Here is a 17,173-nt window from a genome sequence, read left to right as displayed (position 1 = left end):
AGAAGGGACAATTTTCTGTATCATAAATCTTCCTTATGCACCTTCTATATAATGCATCAGATTGAGTGGTTAGGACAGCAGGTACAGACATTACCATGAGGTGCTTGCCCTGATCACTGGGTGCTTCACATATACCCCCTCTGATGGTTCTTTCTTATTTGGGCAAGCTATGACAGACAAACTCCCAAGATGTAAACAGAAAAGTAACACCTTCTCTGTCACAGGAGCTGAATATGAGACCCATCAATCATTCTCTGGTGGGAATCAGAAGGAAACCAAATCCCTGTGGTTTAGAAAACTCCAATCTCAAGCCTTTTACTATACCTCTTACAGGAGACACAGGGGAAGCCCCTTTAATGGATGTAGACACCGAGTTTGGGGAGGTCTGCAGAACAGGGGACTTCAGGAGCTATTTACTGGCAAAGAAAACCAGCATCTTAAGGGATTGCCTGACTGTCCACCTCTGAAGGCAGTTGGGGAGGCATTTATCTCTGTCACCCACAGTGGCTGGCCATCACACACAGGATTATTTGTTAAAAAATATAATATCCAGAGACAATATATTACCCTTTTTCCAAACCCTGTCCAAACAAACCTTGCAGCTTCTTGGCATTCAGCCCATCAGCAGAAAGCAGCCCAAAGAGATAGTCTGTCTTGTTTTCACAAAACAACCATTTGAAAAGTCTCTCCAGGCCAGAGAGGGTCAGGCATCTATTCAAGGTTCTTTTAAGTATGAAATAAAAATAAGGAACCCGGGCCAATTTTCAGTCTCAGCAGCCTAAATCTCTACATATGAAAAACTCCTTTTAAAAGGGTTCCAGTGTGGCCGATTTTGCTGTCTGAAAGCAAATGATTGTGGTCTCAACAGACTTTCACAATGCCTATCTCCACATAAAAAATTGCAAAGGCATCATGGAGGTTTTTGTGCTTCAAGTTAGGAGCAGGCATTATCAGTTGCGGAGCATGCCTTTCAGTCCCTCTTCCCACCAACATGATTACCAAGTGCATGGCAGTAGTGGCAGCAAATTTGTGTCTCTGTGGAAAGCACATGTTCTGTAATCTAGATGACTGGCTCCTCACTGTTTCTACCAGGGACTCTTAGAAGACTTTGAACACTTGCTACAACTCTGAAAGTCCTTAGGCATCTCTGTAAGTTATGAGAAATCGATACTTCAGTTTGGAGAAAACATTTTGTTCATCATATGCCATCTCAACACAATAACCAGCACTGTCAACCTCCCCGCATAGAGAGTTTTGTCTCTCAGAAGAGAAGTTCAGTTCTGTAACCTTAATTTTATGAGTGTTGGGTCTAATGGTCTTCACCACAGTCATGTTAATTTATGTACTGTTCTAAGTGCACATTCTTCAGTGGCTTCTAAATGTCCAGTGGTCTCAAATACCTGACCATCCCACCACTTTCATTTTAATTCTTCAGCTTGCAAGTTTTACTCCAACACTTTTGGAAGGGAGAGCATTTGGTTTTCCTGCTCCAGTGGAAATGGTAATAATGGATGTCTCCTCTTTAGGGTGGTTTATTATTTTTGATATTGCTTTTTTTGGCCAATTTGGTCCATTTGGCCACCTTTCTGCCTTTTACTTTATTCCCATCAATCAGATAGCATGTCAGTAGTATGGTATTTGAACAATCAAGGAGGAGCAAATTCCTACCCACTTTAAGTCACCTACTCATGCTCTACAAATCAAATTGCCCCCTTCCCTCCACTGACAAATCACTCCTTTGTATCACTAAGGCTAACAACACTGCAGGTAAAGCACTATTCTCCCATTATGTAGCTAAATCCTGGAATAACCTTTCCCCTACTTTATCTTCTGTCTCCACTATTATGCTGTTCAAAAACTCACTTAAATCACACAATGAATTCCTGGCTATGTCCATGCATTACCTAATCTTCACTGTTTCTACCACCCCAGATAGCGTCACATCCAATTATACCTACTGTAATTTTTCTACAGTATCAGGAATTATATTTTCTGCTCTAGTTTCTAATAGTTATACTAGCTCATTCTAAACTTATACTAATTAATTTCTATAAGTAATCTATGTTTCTATAGTCAGTTATAATGCTCATCTAATGTCAATTTCTGTTTCTGTATCGGAAGTTGTATTTTTTATTTAGTGTCAAATTTTTTTGTATCAAAAGTTGGATTTTTATCTATTGTCAATTTTTTGCTTCTGTATAGATGATCATATTGTTATCAATTTGTTCAACTATTTGTTTTTTCTGTACTGAATGTGGAGCTTTTCTCCCTGCGACTCTGCTGTAAATGGACATGTGTCCAGTCGGACTATCCCAGTAAACAAATGTAAAATAAATAAAATAAATAAAAATAAATGAGAGTTCGGCAATAGGCAATTGTTTTGCGCCATTTTCAGATAGCAATGCAAATACTGATGAAAACTAAATTATTTTGTGGACAGGCTCTGCATATCCATAATGAAATCTCATGCCTGGTCTCTCAATCCATCAATAACTCGCAGCTTGTGAGACCAGCCATGCTTTGATCTGTTTGCATAGCCCACCAACACAAAGTGCAGTACCTGTTTCACCTACCTGCCCCTTCAGGGCCAGTCACTCAGAGATGCTCTTGTCACAAAGTGGAACCCCAAAACTTCCGTACTTCTTCTCTTCCTCTAATACCCATTTACTGGCAGAAAGTAGCAGAGCCAGAGTTAACTTCATTGCATTATGTTGATCCTAGCAAATATGGTTTCTTTTGCTTAGGCCTTGTAGAACAGAGTGTGCATGCTCTATCTTTAAGAAGCGTTTTACGGACTGAATGTGCATATAAATAGCCAGCTTCAGTGCCATTTTGAGAGTGTAGCCAGAGAGTGAGCAGTAGAAGTGTAATAACTAGTTTGTATATAAGTTTACCTAAGTTAAAGTTATCCTTAATTCTGATGTGTTTGTACAGAATAAAACTGGTGAACAGAACCCATGAAGACTCTTCTATTACATCCTGACTAGACGAGTGACATGGTGTCAGAACCAGGATACCAAAGACTGCTTTCCAGAGCTACAAGGTGCAAAGTTAAGTTAGTTAAATAACTTGGAAGTTAGTTAAATAACTTGGAAGATTACTTTTGCAGCCGACCACCTGAAAGTCTGATATGTTGTATACATTTTCTCAATGACATAAATACGTGTTTTGAAACCCCTGGACAAATCATGTAGTTGTCTCTCTGTCTCTTTCTTTCAAAACCAACTTCTTCCAAACACTTAAATGCAGCAAATCCTATTCTATCTCTCAAAAATAGGAGAGCCTTTGATAGGTTTAGGAAGAAAGTGTATAACTCTTCCACCTTAGCTTTTAGAGCAGCAATTTGTCAAGATGACATGTCCAAGTTTCTCTAGCTTCTTTTGACCAATATTTAGAATATGATTTCTGACATTCCTTTCTCTGAAACCAAGGCATCCCTGAATTCTATACTTTTGTCTGTATCTCAAGTGACTAAACGCTTTCTTAAATGCTTCTATAACATTGTTGGATGTTGAATCTAGGGCAACTGCCACATGATCAGTAATGAGAAGACGTGCCTGGCTGCATACTCAGAATTTACCACAGAAAGTCAATATGGAACTTATGACTGCACCTCTGGGTAAAGAATTATTAATAAGGCTTTCCTCTATTGAGGACCTCAAAGGGTTTTATGAAAGGGAAAGTTAATCCAAGGGGTTTCGTGGGTATTTCAAACCCTTTTCCAAAGGGACAATAGAAACTTTCCTTCCAGCCCAGGATACTTTTACAGAAAATAGTATAAACAATAACAGAAGCTGGGTAAATAAACATTCAAGAAGCAGTGTCAGGGAGGTTCATAAATAAGGAGGGTACTCTCAAGCCTAGCAATAATCTAAAGAGGCAGACTGACTATTTATCCCACCAATCCTTGTGCACTCCCCTCCCTGGCAATCCGATAAAGCTTTCTCAAAATGTTAGTCTTCATTTTAATCTTTAGCACCAGATGACCTCTGGCATTTGACTCCTGAGAATGATTCAAAATGTTTACAGCTGGCAGTAGTATTCCCTCCCTCCTTTTCAAGGGATACCTTCACCTGCATCAAATTAAACCTCCCCATTTCTTCCCATCCTGGATGAAATGCTGTAGGGAGTCACAGACTCTGTTCTATCAGGTCAAATAGAAAAAGCAAACTAAAATACAACCAAAGGCCAGTGACACCAGATAGACTTTATTCAAATCTTAGCACCTCAGCTTAAAAGCCTTCACAGAGATTAAAAAAAAATCAGTCATATTCAGTTAAATATACATTCTCATTAACACTTCAATTGACAATTAAAAAACATCCAATAAGAATCATTCACCAATTACCTTATAAAAATGCCTTCCAATTACACTCTGCATTCAAGCCGTTAGGCATCAAAGTATCGTACTTAAAAATAAAAACAGTTTCTTCACATAGTAATCTCTTTTTAATTTCAAAAGTATCAAAACTTATTTTTCCAAAATACTATCACTTAATAAACAAATAGAAAAAGCATTTCACTCAAGAATTTTTCTGGTGCTAAAGAAAGGAAGGTACTTGAAGAACTGTCCTGGACCTTTCGTTTCTAAACCTACACATCAAAAGTCTCTCTCTTTAATCTGTTACCTCTCATTCTTCCTCACAGTTTCCAAGTAACTCAGGATTTAAAAGATGCCTACCATCACATTTCCATTTTCAAAGATTTCAGACACTTTTTAAGGTTTTCTGTGTCTGGTTCACATCTTAATTTTAATTTGGTGTGCCAGCAGTTCCAAGCAGGGTTACAAAATGTCTAGCTCTTGTGATAGCTCACTGCATTCTATACCAGGCATTCACATATTTCTATATTTAGATGACTGCCTTATATTTGCAGACTCTTTTCTGTGTTGTCAAGAATCAATTTCTTTGTGAAAAATACTTCTCATTTTGGGTTCTCATGTGAACCTAGAAAAATCTCTCATGTAATCTGACAAGACAGTGTTTCTAGGTTGTCCTATAGATTCAGAGATCATGATGGATTTTCTTACTCAGGATAAAGTGGACATTTATAAGGAACAATTTCTGACATTTTTCAAGAGACTACCTCAACATTTTAGGTTTCATGCCCTCTGCAATTCTTATGAATCTTTTTATCAGTCTGCCCCTTTTTTAATTTCTCCCAATCTTTTGGGTTTCTAACATCATGATGGGAATGGACTCCATTCCTAAGTCAAAGTACAATTAAAGTTCATAAAATTAGTATTGTTTCAATCTTTGATGTCAGCCAAAAGTGCTCTTTGCAGCATCCACAATGTGTCCAGTAATAACTCCTTCAATTCGTACAGGGTTACATGGCTTTGGTAACATATCTAAATATGATTGTAGATTCTTTTTTATAAGAGCCGTTGCTTCTACCACTATCGGAACTCTCTGGGTATCTTTCTTATCTTTCTTCCACATTGCTTTCATTTCTGCCTGCAGATCCTGGTATTTTATGACTTTGTGTCTCTCTGTACACAAGACACTGTAGTCACTGGGTATGGTGATTTCAACGATCAATGCTACTTTTGTCTTCTTTTCCTGGACCACTATATCCTGTTTTCTAGCATCTATCTTTTGAACTGTTGGTAATGGGTGATCCCATGTGATATAAACTTCATCATTTTCTATGATGCTTTATGGCTCATGTTTCCAGTGTTTTTCAGCCACTTCAATACCATAATGTTTGCACAATCCCCAGTGCAACAGTCTCTCCACATTATTATGCCTTTCAGTATACAGTCCTTCTGCCATTAGTCTGTCGCAACCAACAACTAAGTGTGCGACTGTTCCAATTAATTTTTACAAAACCTACATTTGCATGTCTCTGCCACATGTTCAACAGACTTTGTAAACTAGCCTGTACGTAGCCTACTATCTTGAGTTGCCAATATTAACCTTTCATCCCTTGGTTTGAATTCCCCTCTCCTTAACCATTCCTGCATTCATTCCTGATCAACATGAGGTTCTTCCAGAAGTTTTCTATACTTGCAACTATATTTATGCTTTTTCCATATTTCTTGCCTTCTCATCTGGTCCTTCACCTTATATTCTTTCTATTGTTTTTTGGCACATTCAGTTTCTGCCTGATTTTTATCCACTTCTAGTTTGATTTCCATTCTGCTTGACATCGATGTGCTTCTGCTAAATTAAGCAGAGAAGTCATCTTAGATTTATCCTCGTCATGTTTCAAAACTATCAGTACATTTGGATCTTGTTTGATTGCAAATCTATACATGTAATCAATTTCAAGGAGGCCCATCCCTCCTTCGAAACGGGGAATATACAGTCGTGGTATACACTCATTTTTATAGATCATTTGGTGATCATGGAGCAATCCTTCTTGTTTTAATATCTAATCTATCCAACACTTTTTGGGGCCAGTCAATCACTCCAAAACTGTATGTTAGGACAGGAAAAGCAAATCGATTTACAGCTTGGCTCTTGTTCCTAGATCTCAACGCTGTTCTCAGGATTAATTAAAGTATTCTAAAGTATTCCTTACTGAGTTTTATTCACATTTGTTTGTTTTATTGCTAATCCCTCATCAATTCCCACTTGCTTAAGTTCTTTTGTATCACATTCTTTCCCTAAACTAATGTTTTCCTGGTGCTGCAGTTTTCCTGCTTTATGTTGCTTTTACACATTTATCAAGATCAAATTACATTCTAATATCACCTGAAAAAGTTTTGATAACCTGCAGCTGTGCTTTCAGTTCCTCCTCTGATGAGCTATACAGTTTTAAATCATCGACAAAGAAAATATGAGAAGTCTCTTTTCTAGGAGCCAAATTATAGCCATGGCCTAAGCTGTTCAGTAAACAGCTTAATGGGTTATGGGCAAGGCAGAATAGCAATGGTGACAGAGAGTCACCCTGGAATATCCCCCTTTGAATTTTTATCCCTGAGTCACCCTGGAATATCCCCCTTTGAATTTTTATCCCTCGGATAATAATCTGTCATTTATCATGGTTTAACTGCAAAGTGGTCTGCCACTGTTTCATGGCTACTGTAATGTAGTCAATCAGTGTAGGATGTATCTTATACATTTTAAGCACTCTTTTATCCATGAATGTGGGATACTATCAAATGCTTTTTTGTAGTCAATCCATGCCATACTTAGATTCTTCCTTTTTACAGTTCTCCACTATAACTTTATTTAACAACAGATGAACCTTTGTTCCATATGACTTTCTTTTATTGCCCTTTTGTTCTACTGCCATAATAGAATTTTCTTCTAAATGAATAACTCTGTCAGCGTCAATGTCTGTGTATAATTTATACGTCATTGGAAGGTATGTTATTGGTCTGTAATTTTTAGGGTAGCTTGCAGGTTCACTCTTAAGTAGGAGCATTGTTTTTCCTGTTGTTAACCAGGTTGTTGTCTGTTTGAGGTGCACATATAAATAGTTCTTACTCATGGCTAAATCCTCTTGCAAAGATGTTAATACTTTTAACCAAAAGTTAGGTACTGCATCTGGGCCTGGGTTTTCCAATTAAAGGCTTTTCTTTGTTTCAATCTGTCTAGCTGTTACTTCATCCCATTTCATATCCTGTACCTTTAAACTTCTTATTCTTTCTTTTACTACTTCTATCCATTTATCATCTTTGTTATATTCCTCAGGATCCTCATAGATACTTCTCCAAAATGTATCTACTTCCTCTGTTTTTGGTGGTCTTTTAATCCCTTTAACCTTATTTCCCAATTCTCTATAAAACATTTTTGGGTCATCAATAAATTGCTTATTTTATACTTTTCCCTTATATTTATCTGTGTGTCTTCAAAGTTTTTCTGCTTGTGCTGAAATTTTTAGTTTATTTGTGATAGTGCATGATAGATCCTGGTCTGTTCTAATACTGTGCATTGCTTTAATCATACGCATCTCTCCTAGGATTTTTGTTGATTTATTCTCTCTTCTATACTCTTCTAACAGTGACACTTCTTGTCTTAACTGCTTTTTAGTTTTCTTTGTTCGATACTTCCATGATGGTATTCAATTTCTCCCCTTCCTTTCCCTCACTACCTTGTGTTCTTGTGGTAGAACTTATTAATTTAGCTGCACAGTCATATATCCTGTTTACTTCTGTTATAGCACATGGATCTCTATGGACAGTCCTAATTACTGCATTCATTTGTTTTATCAGACTTTTTGGGTTTTATTGACCTTCTGCAGTCTATTTTTCTCATTGATCTTAATATATCTATCCATGTCCATTAAATCAAGCAACTCTTTTCTTAGCTCATTTTCTTCTAAACTGAGGGCACATCCCCTGTTTTCCGTTTCCTGCTGGCATTCTATTGAAAGTTCTATAGCATCTTCCTGTGGAACCATCTCTTCAATTTCATCCTGTGTCATCTGTTGCTCTGTCATATGGGAACTCACTGGCCTATCACTCCTCAACATTGACTGCATCAGATTTTCCTGTTCCTTTCCTTGCTGTCTACTGTCAAGTGAACATTTATACTGGTTTCCTATGGAAGGCTCCAAAATATCTTGATATGGCACCTGACCAATTACTTCCTGTTCCACAGGTTTCCCCTTAATTTGCATATCCATTGCTTTATCCTGTTGTGGTGCTTTCTGTATTGGATTTTTTACACTGAATCCTTCTCTTTGCAGGTGATCCATAACCTCAATTTCTATTTCTTTCTCCATATCTGGATTCCTTTGCTTGTATTTCTCTTCAAATATCTTTGGTGCTGCTCTTTTTGCATTCATTTTGCTTTCTCCTTTGCATAAATATTACACCATATTAAATCTCTCTTCCTTTCCCATGTCCATATTTCTTCTTCACATGTCTCCTGATGATCTTGCTTTTCCTTATTCCGGGGACTCACTCCATCACGCTGTGATGTAGTCTGTATTAGACCTTCTACATTAAATCCTTCACTTCGCAGGCACTCCATAACTTCAGCTTCTATTTCTTTAACTTCTGCTTTATTAATCTTCTTTCCACATTCCATCTTTGTGATATTAACTTTTTTATTGCAAACTTTTCCATATCTGGATGCCTTTGCCTGTATTTCTCTTTGAATATTTTTGGGGCTTCCGTCTCTATATTAGTTAACTTGGGTTTTTCCTTTGCATAAATATTGCACTATATCACATCTCTCCTTTCTTTCCCAATGTCCATATTTTTTTCAACTATCTCTAGGTTTTGTTTATATTTTCGCACTTCCTCAGATGTTTCTTTTCCAAACAGATCAAAGTTTGTTGATCTATATACTGATTTTCAAAAATCTGTTGTATTAATGAATGCAAATTTTTATTTGAAGCTTCTGATAGTTTTTCTTGTGGAAGTATTTTTCTTTCCTCTAATTTCTCTCATTCATTTGGTTTATCTTGTGTCTGGAAATTCTGGGCTTTTTACATAATATTAACAATGCATCATTTCTTTCTTATCCTCAATAGTCCACTCTATCATCTTTATGACTCTTCTTTGGCCCATCAGTTTTGTGATTTTTGTGGACTGCTACATTCTTCTACAACAGGGGGGGCATCCTCCCCCTGGGTCTGGCCTGGTCCCATTGTAGGAATGTTTCCGTATTTTGAGGATTCTACTCTGAAGGTACTCAACAAGACTTGAGGATGAAATCAGTTTCAGCGCTACTACTCTACTTTGCTTGCTGACTTTTCATCTTTCCATTAGGACCCTCAGAAGGGTCCATCTACATATGAGAATTTGATGGTTCCTCAGATCATTTGGACCCAAAACCAGCATCCCCTGTATTTTCAGATTCTAGTGCTGGCCTTTGTATGGGGGGAGAGCCTATGGTGAACAAAGCAAATGTCCCTGAATCCAAGTCTCCCTTTATCCCCTCTAGTCCCCCATATAGTCTGCAACCACAGACGTGTCAGATTTTACAAGGGAAGTAACATCTAAAGCAGTGAAGCTTCAGGATCTGGGGCACCAGCACTACAAACTGAAGCATACAAACATGTAAACAATCTTTGGAGTCCAGGCCCTATATTAGTTATCACACCACAGTCATGTGGTACATAAACAAAAGGGTGCATCAGATTCTACCCCCTTTAGTCTGACTAAAAAGGCTGGGAATAAACACGTCAACTCAGGTTTTCCAGCCAAGCTACTTACATTCTGTCAGAGCATAATTTTGAAACCTACAAATTAAGCAGGATAAGTTCAGACACCTATAAATGGAAATTATACCCCATGGCTTTCAGGAAATCTGTCACCTGTGGGAAAGTCCACAAACAGATTTGTTTACTGCCATTCACAACAGACAGCTAAACAGTCTGCTCAGGGACACCTTGCAGAAATGCCTGTAGGACAGATATCTTCTCATTCTCATTGTTGGGAATGATACTGTATGGCCATCTCTCATTTCCTGTGGTGTACATAGCTCTTGTAAAGATCCAAACTGATTCCCAAAAATTATACTGGTAACTCGCATTTGGCCCAGACAGCAGTGGTTGTCTCTTCTCTTCTCTTCTCTTCAAAATGGCCACTGGTGAATTACCAAAATCTTCCTTATAGGATTTATTTACTCCCACAAGACTTATTCCACCCCAGTTTGAAAAAGCAGAAAATCATACCCTGGGTGATAGAACTTGAATACCTTTTAGGCACTTTCTATTTGAGAGTGTACAGCTGATATTAAAGGAGACTAAAAAAACCTGCTACTTGAAAATAATATATGGCTAAATGGAAAAGATTTTCTAGCTGGTACAATTCTGAGACCCAGGATCCATTTAAGGCTAAATCTTTCTTGATTCTGGGATATTTGTATGGGTTATTATCCCCTGCCCTTTGTTATTCTTTCTTAAAAATTCACATATCCATGTCAATTTGTTTGTATATGGATCCCCCATTCTTCTTTATCTCAAATGAAGCAGCTTCTGAAAGGAACTTTACATATCCATCCAACTATGAAACAAGTGGCTCCTCCTTGAGATCTAAACTTTGTACTTCAAAAGGTTACATATTTTTCTTTTTAACCAGCTAATGAGGCCGATTAGGGGTTCTTATCATGGAAAGCAGAGTTGTTCATTACTCTGACTTCTGCAAGAAGAATATTTGAATTATAAGCTGTTACGATTACTCAACCATATCTCATTTATCACAAATGCCCAAAGTGGTTTCAGAGATTACTTTAAGCCAATTCACTTATATCTCTGTTTTCTCTTCAGAGCCAAAAATAGGGGACTGAATTCTGCATACTCTGGATGTCCACAGACAACTTAGATACTACACTTACAGGAGAAAGAACTTCAGGAAATTGAAACAACTGTTTGTACACAGACAGAGGCTTATCACACATCAACATCCTTGAGATGAGGGCAATTGCCCTAGCATTACAGGAATTTCAGAACCTTCCCTCCTAGAATGATAGCTATTCAGTTGGAAAATATGTATGTAAAATGGTACTCAACAAACAAAGCAAAACAGTCTTATACCCGATGCAACAAGGCCATTGGGATGTTGCAGTAGTCAGTAGATTTACATCACTTTCTAACTGCAATGCAAATTCTTCTAGACAATTGACTTTCCACAGAGCCAGAAGCTTTTCAGAGCCACCCACCTTGTCATCTGCCCATCATACTTCGTCTTTCATAAGGATAGGGTATTTCTGTCTATAAACGGGTCTATATCACATTGTCAAACTATTATTGTATTGAATATCTAATCATCGAACCCTAATTGTCAAAGCCCCTATTCAGCAAATGACCTAAACACTGAATTGGAATTCATTAAACTGTTTTAGTTGGCCATCCTGAAAAAAGAAAAGTTGTGTGATTGGCATGCCAGTTGGTCATGATTTACCCATTACCGCACTGTAGTTCAATCTCAGAGTTGGTATAGTTAATTTTCAGTGTTGGCCAACTAAAATATTTCAATGAATTCTATTCTGTTATTTAGATCATTTGCTGAATAATAAAGTCAGGAGTGGCAGAGAAGTATGTAAGTGTGGTACTGGATATGTACAAGGGTAGTGTGACAGTGGTGAACACTGCAGTGGGAGTGACAGATGCATTTAAGGTGGAGGTGGGATTACATCAAGGATCAGCTCTGAGCCCTTTCTTATTTGTAATGGTGATGGTGGACAGGTTGACAGACGAGATCAGACAGGAGGCCCCATGGCCTACAATGTTTGCAAATGGCATTGTGATCTGTAGTGAGAGTAGGGACCAGGTTGAGAAGATCCAGGAGAGGTGGAGATATGCTCTAGAGAGGAGAGGAATGAAGGTCAGTAGGAATAAGACAATATATGTGTGTGAATGAGAGGGAGGATAGAGGAATAGTGAGGATGCAGGGTGTAGAGTTAATGAAGGTGGATGAGTTTAAGTACTTGGGATCAACAGTTCAGAGTAATGGTGGGTGTGGAAAAGAGGTGAAGAAGAGAGTATAGGCAGGATTGAATGGGTGGGGAAGAGTGTCAGGAGTGATTTGTGACAGATGGGTACCAGTAAGAGTGAAAGGGAAGGTCTACAAGAGGGTAGTGAGCCCAGCTATGTTGTATGGGTTGGAGACTGTGACACTGACAAAAAGGCAGGAGTCAGACCTGGAAGTGGTAGAGCTAAAGATGTTAAGATTTGTGATGGGTGTGACAAGGATGGACAGGATTAGGAATCAGTATATTAGAGGGTTAGCTCAGGTTGGATGGTTTGGAGACAAAGTCAGAGAGGCGAGATTGCGTTGGTTTGGATTGGACGTGTTGAGGAGGGATGCTGGGTATATTGGGAAAAGGATGCCAAGGATGGAGCTGCCAGGTAAGAGGAAAAGAGGAAGGCCTAAGATAAGGTTTATGGATGTGGTAAGAGAGGACATGCAGGTGGTTGGTGTGACAGAGCAAGATGCAGAGGACAGGAAGAAATGGAAACAGGTGATCCGTTGTGGCGACTCCTAACGGGAGCAGTCAAAACAGAAGAAGAAGAAGATGATGTGATATAGACCCCCTATCAACCTATCCTTTATTCCAAATGTAGCAACAGAGAAAAATCTAAATAAACTAAGACATCTACCAGTATTTTGTCCTAATCATTCCAACAAAAGAAAGTAACAATTGATTACACCTTGGATGTTCATAGCTCAGGTTCTAAATCCACAGAACCCGGCCTTTGGAAAGAAGGCTCAGTTATTCATTCCAAGCTCACATTATCTACATGGCTTTTTGACTGTAATAATTTTGTGTATTCTTCCAGAAACTAAACCATGCCACATAAACCAAGAGCTTATACCAAGATATCTGTTTCTGTCTCCACTGCCTTTTCAGAAGATCCTTGGTGGGTGAAATTTGTGGTATATATTGCATATCTTTGCCAAGCTTCATAAATCAGACATCATATCCAGGTCAAGAGCTGCCTTTGGTGCTACAGTTCTGAGATGTATCCTGTTATGATGCCATCTGAGAAACTAAGTAGCTTTGAGTTATGTTCCAGGAATCATATTGAATGGATGAATGAAATAGGATATGGAAGTTATGTAACACAGGATGCTTTTTATCCTAGTTATCCAATGCAACTACTCTCCTTCCTCCTGCCAAATTGTCACCTTGTTCCATTAGACTAGAAGTCTAACTTACAGCTCTTTATTTCCACATATCCATATGTCAGTTGCTGCATTATACCCTTTCTGAACAGTAAACTCAATCTGATGTTAGTGAGGGCACAGGTATAGTTATGGGAGGAAAAGTCTCAAAGAGCTTGAGGACAGGAGCACTGGTAGATGGCCGGATTGTATTCAAAAAGTGGTTTAGTACCCAACAGTCATACAAAAGACAGAGAAGGATAAAAAGGATCCAGCATTATGTTAAGTACATAACTTCCATTTAGTTGTTTTACAGGAACCATACTGACGTTGAAGGCAAAAAAGGCTGAAAATTGGTTCTACTTCAAATTCACCATCCAGGAAAGTCCCATAGGAGATAACCCAGTCCCCTGTTCTATACCATCTGCATTAATCTGTTGGTATCTGTCTATTACTGTACGTATCATAAGAAGTGTTATACTGAATTAACATGTTCTTCTTAGTGGTGGCCTTTAGAGTACTGCTTTCAGTAAAGAAACTTTGTTAAATTTAAGATTTATGTTTCTTCCTTACCTTGGAAATGCCCCCTTGTTGCTGTGGTGGTTGGCCTCTTTTGCTTTTACTTAGCTTGTAGAAGTCGAATATCATCAGTGCTGCATAGACCTTTCCAACATTCAGTTCATTAGCTGCAGACAAAGAAAGATAAGCAGACAACGGGAAAGGTAGGGGGGAGGTATGGATAAGTGTTGGGGAAAAAGAGGACAGGGAGAGTAAAGAATGAAAAGAGAAAATATATAATCAGAGACGAGAAGAAAACAAAGGCATAAGGAGTGATGCAATGTGGGAGAAAGAAAAAGCCACAGTAAAGAAAGGAGGATACAAAATCAGGAAAGGAGGAGGAGAGTGAGCAGGAATGTTACAAGCAAGAAAGAAAGGTAAAAAGGAAGAAGACAAATATAGATAACACAAGGGTGATAAAAACAACAAATGGAAAAAAGCAAAAGTGAAACAAACAAGGAGGGGTGAGAGAGAGAGACAGATTACAATATGCTTTAGGCATAAAATGCTCAGATTTTGTTTTTATTTAAAACAAACAGTCACTATACACTCTCAATTTCTGAGACAAACAATGGTGCAAACACAACTACAGTGTGCCTGGATATGGTGTGAATAATAGAAAGCAAAGTGTTGTGGCCATTAGTAGGGTACTTGGAATGCTCATGTTTTGACCCAGGCTAGAAAACAACTGGAGTAGCGTACTCATCAAATTTATATGCCTAAAATAATGATCAAATACTTCAACACTTTTGTCAGAATATTATTTACTACATTTTTTTTTAATTTGGGAACCAGTGACCCTAAACTTATCAATACTGTATTATTATAATATAGTTGTATTAAACGTTAAAATATGCCTTAACTGACTACTGGGTTAGGTTGTAGCATTGGAGAAGCGGCTCACCAGCCTTGTTAACTAACTCACTCAAACTGTGTACAAGAATCATTAGACTTTAATGCATATTACCTAAATATATCGGATTCACTTTTTTTGCATATAAGCACTATGGCAAGTCTCTGACAGAATAACTCATAACTGTCCAATAGTAGGAGTCATGTTTCAAGAAATTTAGAATCACATTTATTCACTGATGGCGCTTTGTGTGAGTGCTACTCATGCAGAGAAAAATTACTGCCATCCCCTTTCAGGAAAACAAGTCCTCCTCACATCTACTATTTTGGGGGTGGGGAGGAGGCAGTAGCCACAAACGTCCACCTTATAAATATCTATATATTAATTTCATGGTAACACAACAGTGGGAAAAACTGCAACCTCAATTATCTCTGAAAGTGGATTTCAGTGATTTTTATTCGTACAAACAGCACACACAGTGCTTTATCAAATCTACTAATAAAGAAAGGAAAAGGGGACAGCACCCCCTTATTCTGATGCAGAAGAGGAAGCTTATGCTTACATCTTCTCCCATCACAATTCATGTCCTTAGGAATAAGAAACTTTGAGAATGTGAGGGTCATCACCTCTCTCTCTCCATTTAAAAAATGTATCATTTATAATGCCATTTCCTTTAAAAAAAAAAAAAAAAACTCTTCATATGATGGATAATATTTAATTTACTTTCAAACAATACAAGAGTTTACCAATAATTTCTCTTAATCTAAAAGAAGGAATATTCAACTTCTAAAGATGGAACACCCAGTGCCACTATTTATAACACATCACAGGGAATCATTTGATTTTTCGTAGTAGTAGTAGTGATGGCGGACCAGATGTGTATTCGCCAGCTTTTAAGAAATTCCAGTATTATAAAAAGGAGTATTATTTGTGTAATTGGTAGTGAGAGACCCAAATATTATAAAATTACAACCCCCAAAACTGATCTATTACAATATCACCATTCAGAACCTTATCAACAAATAGTAGAGCATTAGATACGTTTGGAAAGCAGGTGTATGCAGCTAACATAGCAGATTAAGATGCCAATAAACTACCAAACTCACTGGGTACAGTAGGAATATATGTTTTGAAAGAAGCTGAGGATCATACTTGGAATATCACTGATGTGTCCTTAAGTTACAAAAAAGGACCCTAGGCATACTTATCAACTGAAGGTAAGATAATACAAATGCTTGTCAAGGGTGGCCACCTCAATTACATATAGATGCTTTCTTTAGTTGAGAACACAAACTTTCCTAAAGAAGGAATCTAAAATTCAAAGTGGATTTCCTGATAAATTGTCTCTCTTTGACAGTCAATCACAAAACGTTTTAAAATAACCAAAGGAGAAGGGTAAAGCCATGAGACTGAGAAACAAATGCTTTATACTCTTGCCAAGATACATAGTAGGAATTCCTGGAATTATGAATTCAGAATCTGGCACTTAATTTGAAAACAAACAAAACAATAACACCTCCAAAAAATATTTCCACAGGAAACAACAATCCTGGAGAAATTAGAGACAGCAAACCCAAAACAGCATCAAGGAACTTCACAAGACAGATCCTTTTTTGCTGTTCAGTCAGTATAATTTCCATCACCACTTCACTCATCTTTTCTCATTTCTCTTCCTCTGTGAGGATGATTCTCCATTTTTACTGAATGGAACTAGATAACCCCTGATCAATGTGTAAAGGAGGTAGATAGAAGGGGATATTCCCTATGGTTTGTACCACATTAGTTTTTGGCCCCATCCATTTTACCCCAAAACAACAAGTAGATCTAACAATCCCAGTAATTAAAACTCTACTGATTAAACAAACTGCATTGGTCCCATACGACAAAAAAATCCACTGTTTCTGCTGTAAGCAACATACAAGAAACAATAGAGTCCCTTTCCCGATCTTTCATGTATAACTTTGCCATCTGTTTCATCACTTCAAATGTAAGAGATATATGTTGTGAATCTGGGCATAAAACACATTTCCCACGTTTCTCTGGTTCCAAAAGAGAATTACCATTTTCAGTTTAGTAACTTATGTTCTCTGGCTCTTCTACTACACCCAGTGTCTTCACAAAATGTCTGGGTTCTCCATTTCATATTTACAGCTGAAACAAATTCATATTTACTCTTACTTGGACAATTATCTAATTCAATCCAACTACCCAGAAGCTCTCATTTCAGCTTTGCAACAGACACTCCTGTGTTT

The 17,173-nt window shown here is 37.8% G+C and overlaps 1 protein-coding gene across 1 annotated transcript in view; it reads right to left on the bottom strand.

The window, feature by feature from the left end:
* Positions 1-17,173, bottom strand: part of CACNA1B (calcium voltage-gated channel subunit alpha1 B) — a 3,578,581-nt gene that overhangs the window by 395,023 nt on the left and 3,166,385 nt on the right. Inside the window, exon 43 of the mRNA XM_044058770.1 lies at positions 14,084-14,196. Coding sequence (XP_043914705.1) covers positions 14,084-14,196 — 113 coding nt within the window. The remainder of the gene's footprint in view (positions 1-14,083; positions 14,197-17,173) is intronic.

The sequence above is a fragment of the Protopterus annectens genome, chromosome 16.part0 (assembly GCF_019279795.1).
Source record: "Protopterus annectens isolate FY-2018-M chromosome 16.part0, PAN1.0, whole genome shotgun sequence".
In the NCBI taxonomy this organism is placed as follows: domain Eukaryota; kingdom Metazoa; phylum Chordata; order Ceratodontiformes; family Protopteridae; genus Protopterus; species Protopterus annectens.
The sequence above is the reverse complement of the archived record's forward strand: the minus strand, read 5'-3'. Positions and strand labels throughout refer to the sequence as shown.